The 15548-nt window shown below is 46.8% G+C and overlaps 1 protein-coding gene across 1 annotated transcript; it reads right to left on the reverse strand.

The window, feature by feature from the left end:
* Positions 1-3768: 3768 nt before the first annotated feature.
* Positions 3769-10629, reverse strand: GALP (galanin like peptide). Its single transcript, XM_046681634.1, has 6 exons — positions 10611-10629; positions 9322-9429; positions 7391-7439; positions 6510-6590; positions 5590-5667; positions 3769-4176 (listed from the first exon to the last, which is right to left on the reverse strand). Exons 2-6 carry the CDS (start codon positions 9403-9405, stop codon positions 4121-4123), a joined length of 348 nt encoding a protein of 115 aa, XP_046537590.1. The 5' UTR covers positions 9406-9429; positions 10611-10629; the 3' UTR covers positions 3769-4120.
* Positions 10630-15548: the final 4919 nt, after the last annotated feature.

A 15548-nucleotide genomic window follows, 5' to 3' on the forward strand; every position in this document is an offset into this window, starting at 1 on the left:
CCCCTGGAGAGCACGAACTTAACCACTCAGCCACAGGACTGGCCCCTGCACCTCTCTTCTGAATTTGAGATTTGCATATTCAACTCCCAGCTCCCTACCCCCTATTGCATAACCAATAGGCATCTCAAATTTAACATGTCCAAAACTGAGCTCCTAGTCTTTCCCCCAAGCCTGCTCTATGCATGGCTTCCCATACCCTTCAATGGCAACTCCCTCCTTCCATTTACTTAGACCAAAGAAATAGGGACTCACCCTTGGCTGCTTCTCAAATCCCATGGCAAGTCCGTTGGGGAATCCTATTAGCTCTACCTTCAATTGTATCTAGAATGTGACTGCTTTTTACCACCTCCACTGCCTCCACCCTGGCCCAAGCCCCCATCACCTCTCACTGGCATTACAGCATTGTAAGTGGTCTCTGCCCTCTTTTGTCTATTTTCAAAACAGCAGCCAGAACAATCCTGTTAAGATGTGAGTCGTTTCATGTCACTCCACTACTCGAAGCCTCCAGTGGCTTGGCACTTCACTCAGGGACAAACCTGAAGTCCTAGTGGCCGACTCCAGGACCCCACCTCCCATTACCTGTCTCAACTCATCTCTTCCACGCTCCGCACTCAACTGATTCGAGACCCACTTACGCAGCTTCCTGACCCTTGGAAACTTGCTCCCACCCTGAGCACTGCCCTTGGTCATTCCTCTGCCTGGCATCCTCTTCTCCCAAATATCCTCATGTCTCCACCCCTTTCTCCTTCAGTTCTTTATTCAAATTTCATCTTCTTCACACCTCCCCTCACCACACACTGAAAATTTCAAACTCACTCCTTGGGAACTTCCCATTGCCCATCTCTGCCTTTGTGTTCCCCATAGCACTTATCACTGTGTGGAATACTGTCTATTTTACTCACTAACTTTTTTCAATGTCCAACTGCCCTCTCTCCCAGAATACAAGCTCCAACAAGACAAGAATTTTCTTTTTTGGTCTGTTTTGTTATCCACTCTATCCTGAACCCCTAGACGTGTTCTGGCATATGGTAGGTACTTAACAAATATTCACTGAATGTTAAGTTAATTGTAGACCGTTCCATCTCCCTGTGTCTTCAGTCTGTCAGCTCCTTTCAATGCCCACTTCTGTCTCCTCAGCTAAGGATGCCATCCTCTCTCCCCATGAATAGCACAACAGCTTCCTATTTTATCTGCCTCCAGGATCATCTTCCTCCAACGCCTTTTCCATGCCAGCCACTGGAGTGGTCTTTCTAAAATGCAAACCTGGCCATGTCAGCTATGGGTGAGGTGCTATGTGTCCACCAAAACCCATGCTCCCTTTCCCAACTTAGTATTTGTAGCTGGGGAGCAGCTTCATACAAAGGGAACTTATTGCCCCCACTTTTGAGCCAAGTGTGGCCAGATGATGAATATGAACAAAATGGATGCAGGTACTTCCAGGCCAAGGCTTTTATGAAACAGGAGTGCCCCCCACCCCCTGCATATTCTCTTTCCCCTTCCACTGTTTGAGACAAGACCCTAATCGATGGGTGAACAACTATATAGAGTGAATCTTGGTTTCTGAATCACTGCATAGAGGAGAGTTCCTGGCCAACTTGAAACATCCTCCCTGGACTGTTAGGTGAAGGAGAAAAGAAATTTATTGTGTTCAATTCATTGCATCAGAGATTGGCTAACTTTTTCTGTAAAGGGCCAGATAATACATACTTCAGCCTTTGCAGTCTCTGCTCATCTTCTTCTTTCTTTCCCAACCATTTAAAAGTATAAAAACCTTTCTTAGCTCAGGGGCCAACCATCAACAGGCAGCCGGGCTGGGTTTGGCCCCCGGGCCATAGTTTGCAACCCCCTACATTGCATGCCCACAGTCTAATCTCTCTTTGGTGTTACACCTTCAGCCATTTCTAACCGTCTTCATAAGAAAGTCCATGCTCCCAAGACTGAAATTCAGAGCTTGTCTTTGCTCCTGTTTCCCCACCTCCGCCACCCTCGTTGCTGTCCTCTTGGTCTCTGAATTTTATACTCTAATCCCCCTGAGCAACCTGCTCGACTTCCTGTGCCCACATATTCCTCCCTCTGGGTCTCATGAAAAGTGCCGATTCTTCCTACAAGTCTGAGTCCACATATATTAATGCTCCTTGGGACCAGTTTCTCAGCCTGACCCCCAAGTTGGTTAGATGCTCCATGTCCTATTGTCCCCTGTGTGACTTCTCCCAAAGCCCTTGTCCCCCTCCATTTCATCTGTCCACTCACATGTCTGGTTTCTCCCCTCTGTGAGATCTTTGAAGGCAGTGGTGGTGTCTTATTGGTCCCTGAGGCTTGCTGCTGCCTCTCTCTTCCCATTCTGCTATTTAAAGTTGCTAAGGGCTTAGAATAAGATTTTTGATGATATTAGACTGCATACGGCCAGAGATCTAGGCATGTCAGAATCCTGCACTAGCAATCCCTGCCATGTGACGTTGCTGAGAAAGATGTAAATCCAAAGGACAACGGCAAATCAGAACAAGTGGCTGAATATCTATCTCCAACTCTTCCATTGTCTTGTGTTTTTAACTGGGCAGTGCCTCCAGCTAAAGACAACATTTCCCAGCCCTCTTGTGACTAAGAATAGCCATGCATGAGCTAACATGATGTGTGGCCTTTCAGACTTTCCTTTAAAAGGATTGGTGTGACACCTGCTGGCCCCCTTTCTCACTGGAGGTAGATGAAACATCCCTCTTGGGTCCAGAGACGAAACTTCATAACTGAAGATGTCATGGCCATCCTACCAGATCCAGATTGCCCCCTTCTGGACTGTGACATGACAGCGAAATAAACTTTTATCTTGTTTGCACTACTTTATTTTGGGGACTCATTGTTACAGCAGCTTGGCCTTAATCAATGTCCTAGATAATAAGGCGAAAGCCCTGAATTCCCATGTAAGAATTCAGTGATCCTAAAACCATCACACTGGAGAAATCATGTGTAGGTACTTGAGTCAACTCTCCCAGCCGAACCCGACCTTCTGGCTAGAGCCATCCAGGCACCAGACTTGTGAGTGAAGCCACCTTGGACTCTCCAGATCAGTCTACTCACCAGCTCAGCACCCCCAGTGGACTCCATCAAAGCCACATGGAATAGAAAAATCATGCGTTTGAGCCCACCTGGATTCCTGACCTACGAGATCATGATGTTTAACAAAATAGTTGTTGTTTCAGGCCACTGAGTTTTGGGGGTAGTGTGTTATGCAGCAGTAGTTACCTGGAATAGGCAAAAGAGAATCTAAAGCAATAGGCATTAATGGGGATAACAGAAGTCTATTATATAATGATAAAAAGAAGTTTCCTCCAGATATTTATAAAACTTATAAACTTATATGACACCGACAACATAGCTTCAAAATATGTAGAAGTTTTAAAATGAATGAACTGATGAACAGAGAGTAGGTCAGATATCAAGGTAGGGACAACTGCCAAAAATTAGAATTAAATTTAGGCCTCTCATCAGATAATCCAAGATCTAATGCCTCTAAGAGTTTATATGTCCCCCAAAATCCCCCACCTGACTCTATCATCCTTGATTTTGCTACCCCCAAGAAGTTCCTGTACTAATTAATGGAAGAAAACATTGATTATTTGAAAAGAAATATTTTATTCTCTCCATTCTGCTCCAGATGACCTCTCCTCATTTCCAGCTGGAGGAGGCTTGGATGAGGTGGAAAAATGAAGAAAGGTGAGGATGCTACTCTGGAGCATCTTTTCAAGCCAAGACATCATAGAACCTCAGAGTTAAAAGGGATAATAATATTGTATTGTTCAATAGTTCCTGTTATGATTCCAAAAGAACACAATTATTTTAAATGTACTGCAGGAATATTCCCTGATACCCCCCACCTAGAATCTCCTAAATGGTTTCAGAATTATTCTTGAGTTTGTTAACAACACTTTATACTTATTCCAAAGATTAATTAGTAAAATCTGAAACAGTCCAGCGACTTTTGAGAATAATTCTTCAAATGATCCAAAATTCCATCACGAGATTTGGGGATTTAGCTTCAGGATTTTAGTCTCAGTAGAGAGTGTCTAGACAGGGCTTCAGGAGGAGCTGGAGAGGAGAAGGATGAGGAGCAGAGGTTTGGAGACATCTATGACTGCAGGATGTCTCCCCTCTTGGGAACTCTCTTGCCAAGCTCACTCTGATCTGCGAGAGAGAAAAGGGTGAATTTTGAATGGTTCTGTTTACCACCACCCCCCAAACCAGGTTCTTGAGGTTGGGATGAAACTCTCTTTAGTTCATCTCAGATCCAATAGCCTTCCCTCTTCTCACTCCCTCTTTCCTTTTCTGTTCTACCTTCTTTTTATTTTCATCTACCCACATATTTCCCCTTTCTGCCCCCATTTTAAGATGGCACATGGTGGTGGTGGTGGGTGCTTTCAAGAGCCAGACTGTAGCCAAGGTTGGTGTGGGAATTAGTGAATTCAGAAGATGTGTCATGTCCTGCCCTGGTAGGTGTCTAATAAATAAATGCTTTTCAAATGAATTAGTACAGTTGGAATAAAGGCACTGCGTTAGTTTCCAAAAATAGGGTTAGGACTGAAAAAGGAGATGGAATTGGAAGGAAAATCCACCTGGAGGCAGGCAGAAGCCAGGGTTGATTGTTGACTTTGATCATGGTTGGGAAGGCAGTATGTGAAGACTGAATTTGGATAATTTAGTTCATTCATTTAACAAATGTTTACCAAGCACCTGCTATGCATCAGCCATTGGGCTAGGCAGTGAGCAGGACAGAAAAGGTCTCTACTCGCATGGAGCTTGGAGTTTTTGGGAGAAGATGGAGAATAAACAGAAAATAAATATATGAAGCAAAGAAGAATCATATAATGATGAATGTTACCATTAAATAAAACAAGATGACAAAAATAGAGAAAAAGTAGCTTTATTTCAGGGAGTGTCTCTCAGGAGTTGATGACTAAAATGATTTCTGAATGACGTGAAAGATCTAGCCATGCAAAGCTCTAGAAACAGAACATTCTAGGCAGAGGCAACAGCTGGTGCAAAGATTCTAGAGTGAAATGGACCCAGTGTTCCAAGAAAATCAGAAGTCAGAGTTGAGACAGAAGGGCATGCTGGAGTATGAGCACAGAAGAGTATAGAGCTCAGAGTAAGGTTAAAGGTTGGAAATAAAGATCTTCTTTAGGAGGGAGGTCAAAGTTTGGATTGAGCTGTGAGGTCAAAGTGAGGGTTTAAGGTCAGTGTCATAGCTAAAGCTAGGCTTGGGGGTGATGTTGGGGGAGATCAAGGTTTGGGTTTGGGGTCATAATTGGAAAAGTACCAGATTGTGGGGAAATGCCAGTATTGGTTGGACAACTAGATTTAGACTGTGAGGCAGGATGTGAAGTGAAGGAACAGAGTCGAAGTGAGCAGTCAAGGCCAGGATGGGAATTTAGTGTTAGGATATGTGGTCAGTGGTGGACATTGTGGCTATAAGTCAGGGGGCCTCTTGGTTGATTCCTGTTTCTTCCCCACCCTCCCAGGCCCTCAAAGCTCTGCCGGCCACATCTCCTGCCCTCTTCTTGTACCTATTTCTCTCTTCCATGTTCCCCCTGCCTTTACCTCCAATCTCTGGTTCAGCAAAAGTCTCGCTCAGACTCCTCTTGGAGGCCTGCTGAGAGAGGGGATAAGGGAGCCCATCTAGAAACAAAAACAGAAATCGTTGTGACTTATGCTACTCAGTTCAGTACTTTGTACCGTCCAACGTGGTTCTACTTCCCCTGTGTCCTTGGGAATCTGACAGTTCTTAGCGGTTCTCATCCAGGGGCACTTTTGCCCCTCTGGGGATATTTGGCAACATGCAGAGACATTTTTGGTTGTCACAACTTGGAGGTGCTACTCTCTTCTAGAGGGTGGAGGCCAGGGACGCTGCTCAACATCCCGTAATGCGCAAGATGGACCCCATGACACAGAGTGCTTCAGCTCCAAATGTCAGCAGTGCCAAGGTTGAGAAATCCTGCCTTAGATACACTTAATTGCCTCCATTTAGAAGGTGACAATGACAAGGAGATTCCCTTCAAGTCATATGCTGCATTCACTGTGTGCATACGCAGGTGTCCGAACCCCTTTGTGCCTCCATGATTCTTTCCCTTGAGATATGACACGGGAAGGAGAAGGGAATCTCAGAGATATCACTTGGTCAGGTGAGAAGAGGAGATAATAGCACCAGGGGTGAGCAAAGAGGAAGTGAATAGGGGATCTTGCAAGGAGATAATATTAAAAATAACAGCTTAGGAATTTTACATGCATTCTCTCATTGAGCCACACAATCGAATTACGAGGTAGTTTTCATTGATACCATCTTACATAGGGAGGGGTTTGAGGCTCAAAGGAATTGCATCACTTACCCAGCTCCCTCAATCGGTAAGTGGCAGAGCGAGGAATGGAGCCTACATCCGCCAGTTTGCAAAACCAGTAGTGGGCACGTGGAGGAGAGTGATGGCGATGAAGAATGGGGGAAGTCTAACTGGCCATTCACTCACCAACGGCCTTCCACAGCTCTAGGATCTCGAGGGCTGTCTTCTCCTTCCTGCCTTGGTCAGCCTTCTGGGGAAGGTGGAACTCTGGGGAGTGGGGGAAGAAGCAAGAGCTGGTGGTCTGTTAAATGGCAATGGCAACACACAGAATCCAGCAATCCTGTGGCATTCATTACCCATCCGAAGGAGCATGTCCACCAAATCTGTGGGACGGGGTACGCTTTGACCATCCCTCCTTGTTAGTGAGGAGACTGTGGCTCTGAGAATTCTCTTGCTCAGAGTTACCCCACTGCTAAGTGGCGGAACTGGGGTTTGAACCCACCTATGTCTGAATCCAATTCTTATGTCCTTTCTGCTATGCCACACCGTTATGGGAGCCTGGGTTTTCTTGGACCACTGAATGAGGCCCAAGATGAACTCTGCCTTGAGCATCATAGGGGATCCCCTTATGTAATGGGTTTAATTGTGACCAAGCAGCACATTGCCACATGTGCAAAAAGTGCCCAGTGCAGATGCAGTCAGGGGCACAGAAAGAGAAGGATGGGGGAATATGTCATATATTGCTCTACCTTATCTAATCCTCACGACATCCCTATGAGGCAGGGGCCTTCATGACACTCTTCATCATAGATGAGGGAACTGAGGCATAGAGAGATGAAGGCCACACACAAAGCAAGTGGCAGAGCTGGACTTGGACCCAATGCTCTGGCTCCAGGATCCACATGCCCATCACTCCGCTAGACTAACTCTCAAGACAGGTCTGGAAACAAAACCCGTGGACTTCAGTGAATGTGAGTTGAGGGTCTTTACAGGGTCGCAAACTCACTGCCCACAGGCACCAGGCAGACACTAGCCGGGGATGGAGCGCTCAGAGCAGGCTCACTCACCAGGACCCAGAAGGTAGCCAGCACTGTTGAGGGTCCAGCCTCCTCGCCCCTGGATGGAGATGGAGAGATCAAGACTCAGAGAGGTGGAAGGGTAGCCGGCACCCCCAGGTCTGGGATGGGGTGGGTCAACATGCCCCTTTCCCACCAACCTGTGAAGCAGGTTCGCTTGATCTGAATTTCACCAAAGAGGAAATTGAAGACTTCCTAAGATGTAACAACTCAGAATGCAAAGAAAGCCTTAAAAACCACTGCTGGAAGTCCTTTATATGCATAGTATATTGTCACCAATCACACACACACACACACAGAGGGGTTCAAGGCCAGGCTACATAACTGGATGGCTAACATCTGTTGTGGGTTTACCATATGCTAGCATCCATTATTTTTTTTCTTTCAATTTTTTTTCTTTTTTGGAGGAAGATTAGCCCTGAGTTATCCTCTGCTGCCAACCCTCCTCTTTTTGCTGAGGAAGACTGGCTCTGAGCTAACATCTGTGCCCATCTTCCTCCACTTTATATGTGGGATGCCTGCCACAGCATGGCTTGCCAAGTGGTGCCATGTCCGCACCCGGGATCCGAATCGGGGAATCCCGGCCCACTGAAGTGGAACGTGCGAACTTAACTACTGTGCCACCGGGTTGGCCCCAGCTAGCGTCCATTCTAAGCAGGACTGGCTACATAATTTAGGGAGCCCAGCGCAAAATGAAAATATGGGGCCCCTTGTTCAAATGTGATTAAGAATTTCAAGATGGAGACAGCAAAGTGTTAAATCAGGCACAGGCGCCTTCTGAGCGCCCCAGGTGACAGTCCAGGTTGCATGAGCATGAAGCCAGCTCTGCTTCTACGTCCATGACGTATTGACTGATCTAGTCCTCGCAACAACCCTGGTACGTAAGAACTACGATTAGCCTCATTTAACGGAAAAGGAAACTTCCACAAATAGTTTGGGCAAATTTCCTAAATTAACACAGTGAGCAGTGGGCTGACTTCAGACTTAATGACTCTGTGGACCCAACATTCAAGTCTTAGTTTTCCATTCTGTAAAATGGAAAGTAAACAAATGGAATCAACTCAAAGTGTTGCTGGTGCAACTGCAGCTGCCTGTCAGGGGAGTTCCCACGGTTCCCGGGGCCAAGAAAGCCCTCCACATCCGTGAGAGCCTTGTCAAAATGCCCTGGCCATCCTCCCAAATAAGTGCTGTTATCCTCTGGTTACACAGAAGCAAGGGAAGCTCAAAGAAACTTGAATGGCTTGCTGAGGACCCGTCAGTGTGAGGATAGCTGGTACCCAAACCCAGGACAACACAACACCAAGCCTGGGTCCCCTCCATTAGATAAGATAGAGAGCTGACTGCCTGCTCACGACGTTCTCAGGGCCTTGCACGATGAACTCAGTTAACCCTGCAGTGCTGTGACTTTACAGAGAACACAGAGGCACTGTGAGATTAGGCAGCTTGCTGGAAGTCATGCAGCTAGAACGTGACAGAACCAGAACTCCAAACTCAGCCCGGTCTCCATATCCCACACTCCTAACCAGGGGTTCTCACAATGTGGTCTCGGGACCAGCAGCATCAGTGTCGCCTGGGAACGGGGTAGAAATGCAGGCTCACCCAATTGGACTCTCCAGCGGTGGCACGTGGTTGGTTGTACTTCAACATGCCCTCCCCTCCGGGCGATTATCATGCAAGCCGAAGCCCTGAAGACGCAGAATGATGGGGAGCTCTGCCTTGGAAGGCATCTTTTTGCATGTCTGGGCAATGCTAATCCTTAGGAAGCGAACCCTGACTCCTCTTATTTCACCTGTTCTATTCTACCCCTGGGGCCAAGGAGATGAAGTCTGTCCTTGTCTTATCGTATTTTCATAGCTTGGTCCCCACGGCCCTGGCTCAGCCAGGAAAATTAGAAAACTTCCTGGAGGGCAGGAAGGGCTCACCTGGTGGACAGGTAAAGAGGCAGGAGTCTCTGCCAGGATGAGCAAGACGGTGAGAAGCAGGACCAGTTGGACAGAAGGGGCCATCTGAGGGCCGGAAGGATGGGCGCTCTGCAAAGAGAGGGTGGTGAGTGTATTTATTTTAGCTTTATTGAGGTATAATTATATGCAAAAAATTGTGCACATTTAACATCTACATCTTGATGAGTCTGGACTATGTGGACACCCGTGATGCTGTCACCACCATCAAGGCGATAGACATACCCACCACCTTCAAAACGTTCCTTGTTTTTTTTTTAGTTTTACTTTTTTGCTTTGTTAATGTGAGATCTATTCCCGTGACATATTTTTTCTTCCAGTTTTACTGAGATATAATTGACATACATCACTGTACAAGTTTAAGATGCACAGCATAATGACTTGACATTTGTATATACTGTGAAATGATCACCACAATAAGCTTAGTCAACATCCGTCACCTCACAGTTACAAAAAAACCTTTTTTCATCATGATGAGAACTTTCAGGATTTACTCTCTTAGCAACTTTCAAATATACAACACACAGCATCATTAGCTCCAGTCATCATGTTGTACGTTACATCCCCAGGACTTATTTATTTTATAACCGAAAGTTTATGACTTTCGACCACATTTACCCAATTCCCTCAATCCCGCCTCTGGTAACCACCCACCTGATCTCTTTTGCTACGAGTTTGGTTTTTTTTAGATTCCACATGTAAGAGAGATCATACAGTATTTGACCTTCTCTGTCTGAGTCTTAACATATTGCAAAATGCACAATACTGTATTGTTAACTGAAGGTTAATCTCTATGCCTTTTTGTCTTAAGCATATGATAGAAAAATAAAACAAACATTTTCAAGTTTCTTCAGATTTTCATGGAGCTCTGTTTTGGAACCCATTTATTAAAGTAAAATGAGAGAAGCCGGTTGAGGGAAAATGCCACAGGAAATAAGTAAGTAACAGGATGTTGGGTACATAAAACCCCCACAACTCATGAAAGACCAAAGTTTAAGATTCAGAGGCATTAACGCTTCTCCATCTCTCATCACAGCACCTGCCTCCCGCCATCCCATCCGCTCTCCCAGACCCACCGCCGTGCCCTGGAATGCTCGTCCTCATTCCCTCTTCCACCCGTTCCCCAGACTTCCCCGGTCCTCTGCCTGCTCCCCAACTGTCCTCCATCACCACTGCTCTCATTTTTCTTGACCCCCATCCCTTCTTGACCTCCCTGCATCCTCCCTCCTCTCCTCCCGCTTCCCTCCTCTCACCTCACTGGAGTTGGCAGCTCTGCCCCGCTCTCTCTGGGTTCCAACTCCCCAGACTCCAGCTTTTATGCCTCCCAAGGAGGAGGAAGGAGGAGGTGAGAAGGGCAAGGAGAAGGAGGGGGTCAGAGACCAGGAGGGAGGAGGGAGAGAGAGCACAGAGGATGGAGGTGGGATGAGGATTCACCCACACAATGGGCTTTTATTAGCTGGCCTGTGAGGTCAGAACAAAGATGCTTCCCTTGGCGTCTCCCCTCTGACCCTCTAATCGGAGATGTGCGCTCTGCGTTTATTCAGGTACCCTCCTCCCCACATGTGTGTGTGTTTGGGCCCCAGTGGTGCCCTTTCTATCCACACCCCTCGGTCTCTCCCGACCTGGAGCCTGTGCCCCCACAGCTCTACACTCCTCTCTCTGCCATCTCTTCAATCTCCGTGTCTTCGAAGTTCTCTTGCTGTGTCTGTTTCTTCTCTCTTGCATGATGTACGTTGTCTATTTCTTTCCTTGTTTGTTGGGTATCTCCCCCTCCCTGGAAAATAAGCTCAAAGAGGGGTGGCAATTACATCCTGCACATCATTGTGTCGCCAGCCCAGAGAGTGTCAACCATGGGTGGTTTTGTCCCCAGGGAGACATTTGGCTACATTTGGGGACATTTTTGCTTGTAACTTGCGGGGGATGCTTCTGGCATCCAGTGGGTGGAGCCCAGGGATGCTGCTCAACACCCTGCAATGCACAGGACAGCCCCCCACAGTAAAGAATGATCCAGCCCCAAATGTCAATAGCACCTAGGATGAGAGACCCTGTGTCATCCCCTAAAGTAGTGCCTGGAACTCCATAAATGTTTGCTGGGTGAACAAATGCAGGTGTGTTGTTCTCTTTCTTCCTCTCTGTTTCTGCTTTTTGGTTTATCTGTCTCTTCATTTCTCTCCCTCTCAGCCCTGGACAGCAGCAGTTTTCCAGAGGAAAGAACCCCGGAGTCAAGCTGGGGCACATACTCCTGGCTTTGCCCTTGGCTTCCTGAGAGTCCCGGTGTTCGGGACGCAGTATCCTTGTCTCTACCATGAAGGGCCAGCCTCCATTCTGTCTGTCTGAGGCTCTCTCTGTATCTTTGTCCCATCTCCGTATCTTTGCACCAGCCCTCCCACCCCCCTTGAAGGGACCTTTCTGGAACCTCATCCCTTCTTGTCTCAGTTGAAAAGGAAGACCCCATGGGAGGGACAGAGTGGGAGTAAGAAACTGGACCTCAAAAGCCCTGTTGGCTCCTGACCCTGACTTTGCTCCTTATGCTCATCTCCCCATGTCCTTCATTTCTCCTCTGGAGGGGAAGGGGGAGCTCCGGTGGGGGAGGAAGTGACAAGAGGGTGTGAATGGCTCTGCTGGGAAAGAGGATGAAGGAGGATGGGTGACGGAGAGGGCAGAGGATGCTGAACGCCTGCCCAGAGCTAGTTGCCTGGAGACCCACAGAGAGTCAGAGAAAAGACAACCACAGACCTCACCTCCCTGGTTAAGCAGCTCATGAAAAGTAAATGTAGTGCGACCAAATCTCATTAAAAAGAAGCCCAGCTGTGGGAGAAATGTCGCTCTCTTCATATTTCTGTGACTGAGCCAAACATCTGTCTTGAGGCTGCATCCTTCTTCGTGCCTTGGAAATGTAGAAACAAACGCTCCTCTCCCAAGGTGGACACTCCAGTCACCTGTCCTTCATTTGGTCCTGTGGGTGATGAGTCCGCTGGCTTTCACCCACATAGGTGCTCTTCTTCTATGCGTCCCACCTGCGATGGGGATGCCAACCTACACCTGGCCCTGGGGCACGGCAGGAGCCTGGGCTCAAAACTCATCCTCCTTCCTTCCTTCCTATCTCCCTTCCCTCCTTCCTTCCCTCCTTTCTTCTTTCCCTTCTTCCTCCCTCCCTCCCTCCCTCCCTTCCTTCCTTCTCTCCCTCTCTCCTTCCCTCCTTCCTTCCTTCCCCAAATAGGAATTGGGTGCCTAAAGGTACCATATCCTGCTCACAGTCCAGATGAGCTCATGTCCCAATTATTCCAGTTGCTGAAAGTAGAAAAGATATTTTCTGAGGGCTTCTGAGAAAAAAAATTTCTTCCTTGTTCTTTCCTTGAACTTTCAGGAAAGTTCAAATAATTTCTGAATGCTCAGACTCTCCAAATGTTTATGTTTTACTGCATTCAGTTTCTCTGATCCCCCTTCTTCCTCTCTCCTCTCCGCATATGGACATACAGATGTTCTGAACTGTTTGAGGGTCAGTTGCAAACATTGTGCCCCTTTGCTCCTAAACTCTTTTCAGTGTGTTTTTCCTAAAAGCAAAGGACATTCTCTTTTTCCTAAAAGCAAAGGACATTCTCTTATGTAACCACAGTAAAACTGTCAAAATTAACATTGATATCCTACTAATGTCTAAGCTACAGATCACATTAAAATTTCACCAACTGTCCCAGTAATGCCATTTATAGCAAAATGAAAGAAAACCCAAAAAACCCCTCCACGCCTCTTTAGTCTCCTTTAACTGGAAGAGTTCCCCTTCTTTCCTTCTTTCGTGACCTTGGCGTTTTCCTTGACATTTTTGAAGAGTACCAGTGAGTTGGCTTCTCCATTTGGGTCTATCTGATGTTTGCTCGTGATTAGATTCAGGTTATGCATGTTTGGCAGGAAACCCACAGCAGTGATCTCAGTGTCGTATACATCACAGCTGAGCGTATCCCGTCATGGGGGCACGGGACGTCGACTCATCCGCTGCCTGTGATGTTAACTCTAATCACCTGGTTCAGGCGGTGTGGCTGGCTTTCTCCACTGCAAAGTCACTTTTTGTCCCCTTGTAATTACAAAGTGTCTTGTGGGGAGATACTTTGAGACTGTGTAAGTGTGCTTCCGTGCTCTTTTGAGAGAGTTTCCAGAAGCACCTCTGTCTGTAGATATAGATGTGGATACAGACATGGAAATGGATATAGATGACATAGATACAGACGTAGATAGATATGTATATCTAAATCTCTCTTCCTTAGAAGGAAGCCCAGACCCACGAGTTGTTATGTCACCCCATCACCATGAGGGGGAGCCGTGCTTACGATGAAATTAACAACACAGAAGGCACAGTGGAAACTGAGCAACCCAGTTCAACAAACCTCAGAGCCGCTCCCGCCCCTGCACTCCTAGTCCTGTGTTCCTATGCTGTTATTAAGCCAATTAGAGTTGGATTTTTTAAACAACTTTATTGAGGTATAATTGGTGTACAAAGAACTGCACATGTTTAATGTAGATAATTTGATGAGTTTACACATAGGCAAACACCTGTGATACCATCACCACAAGCCAGATAGCAGATATGTCATGTCCAACACTTCCCAGAGTTTCCTTGTCTGTCTTTGCTTTTGGTTTTTCTAAAGACAGATCCTCCAAAGGAGCTCAATTGTCTAAATGCCCTCCCAGGGAGTTTCATCCATCAGGAAAGACTGGCTCTTATCTCAGGAGAGGAGACCAGAAGTCAACACCATACCCAGATGCACTTCGTCACAAACTGTCATACCACCTGTCTATTCTTCTAAGGGCCCATTCATCTTTCCTAAAACTCATTTACTCTCCCCTAAAAGCCCACATCCCGCTCCCCTTCCCCTATTAAGATGGTATTTAAGCCGGAGTTCTAAGCCACTTCTTTGAGTTACTCATTTTCTCCTAGCTATCCTCCACGTATACATGAGGCACACACATCAATAAGCTTCTGTTCGTTTTTCTCTCGTTAATCCATCTTTTATTGAAGGCTCTCAGCCAAGAACTCAGAAGGATAGAGGGAAAGTTGTTTTTCCTTTCCCACACATCTCTCCCGCTGGTAGCTTTGAGGACATCTCCATTCCCATCCCTCCAGGCACTGGCCATACTGTGTTCCCCACAACTGTTCCTAGTCCACCAGCTCTCCACACCTTGTCCTTGTCTCTCTTGGGCATCCAGGATGCAGTCTTCTTCTCCATGCACACGGTGGTCCAGGGGACCCTCCAAAATCATTTCCAGTCCATTCACCTAGATAAAGACCCTGAGGTCTACTCTGGAGTCTTGGCCATCTGGTAGACTGTACTAATGCCTCCTCTACAGCTTTCACTCAGCTACCCTTGCTTCCTTCTGTTCAAGGATGGAGAAGCATTGTCCTCAGAGCGGTAGGGTCCTTCCCTCTGGCCAGGAGCATAAACCATGTTCAGTATAAGCCAATCAAGGAGTGTCAGTTTGCTTGGGCTGCTGCAACAGAGACCACAAACTGGATGGCTTAAAACAGCAGAAATGTATCGTCTCTCAGTTCTGGAGGCCAGAAGTCCAAGACCAAGGGGTAGGCAGGGCCACGCTCCCTCTAAAACCTGCGGGAGAATCCTTGTCCTCTTCCTAGCTTCTGGGGGTTTGTAGGTAGACTGTTTGGTTATTTCCTTTGTAGCACTCGTTACTCAATACATTAGCTCAAGTCCTTATGCTTTTATCGTGCCTCCCCCAACTAGTATGTGAGTTGCATGGGGCAGGAACTTGTTCTTTTTCACTGCAACATCTTTAGTGCTTCGAATTAAAATCAGTACCTGGCACCTAGTGTATGCTCACCTATTTATGGAATTTTGTCTTCAGCTGCCATTGGGAACAAATGAAGTTGACCATATGACAACAAGGGAAAGAGCCATGAAGTCCAAAGCTTGAAGCCACAGGAAGACAGATTTAATATAAAGGTAAGAAGGATTCACTAGTAGTTCTGAGCTTGGAATGTGGGGGTATCCAGAGGGGCTAGGGAGATGTCCCTGTTCACCCCTAGCAGTTTTCAAGTTTATTGACTCTGTGTGTGCATATCGCCATTTCTCTGAAATAATGACTAAGAATCCTTTTCTCCACATCTCCTCTCCCCACCTCCCCCGCCTGCCGCTCTCGACACACACGTTCTGCTTCTGCTGGGAACACTCATTAACATCCAA

This window comes from Equus quagga, chromosome 13 (genome assembly GCF_021613505.1).
Source record: "Equus quagga isolate Etosha38 chromosome 13, UCLA_HA_Equagga_1.0, whole genome shotgun sequence".
Classification (NCBI taxonomy): Eukaryota; Metazoa; Chordata; class Mammalia; order Perissodactyla; family Equidae; genus Equus; species Equus quagga.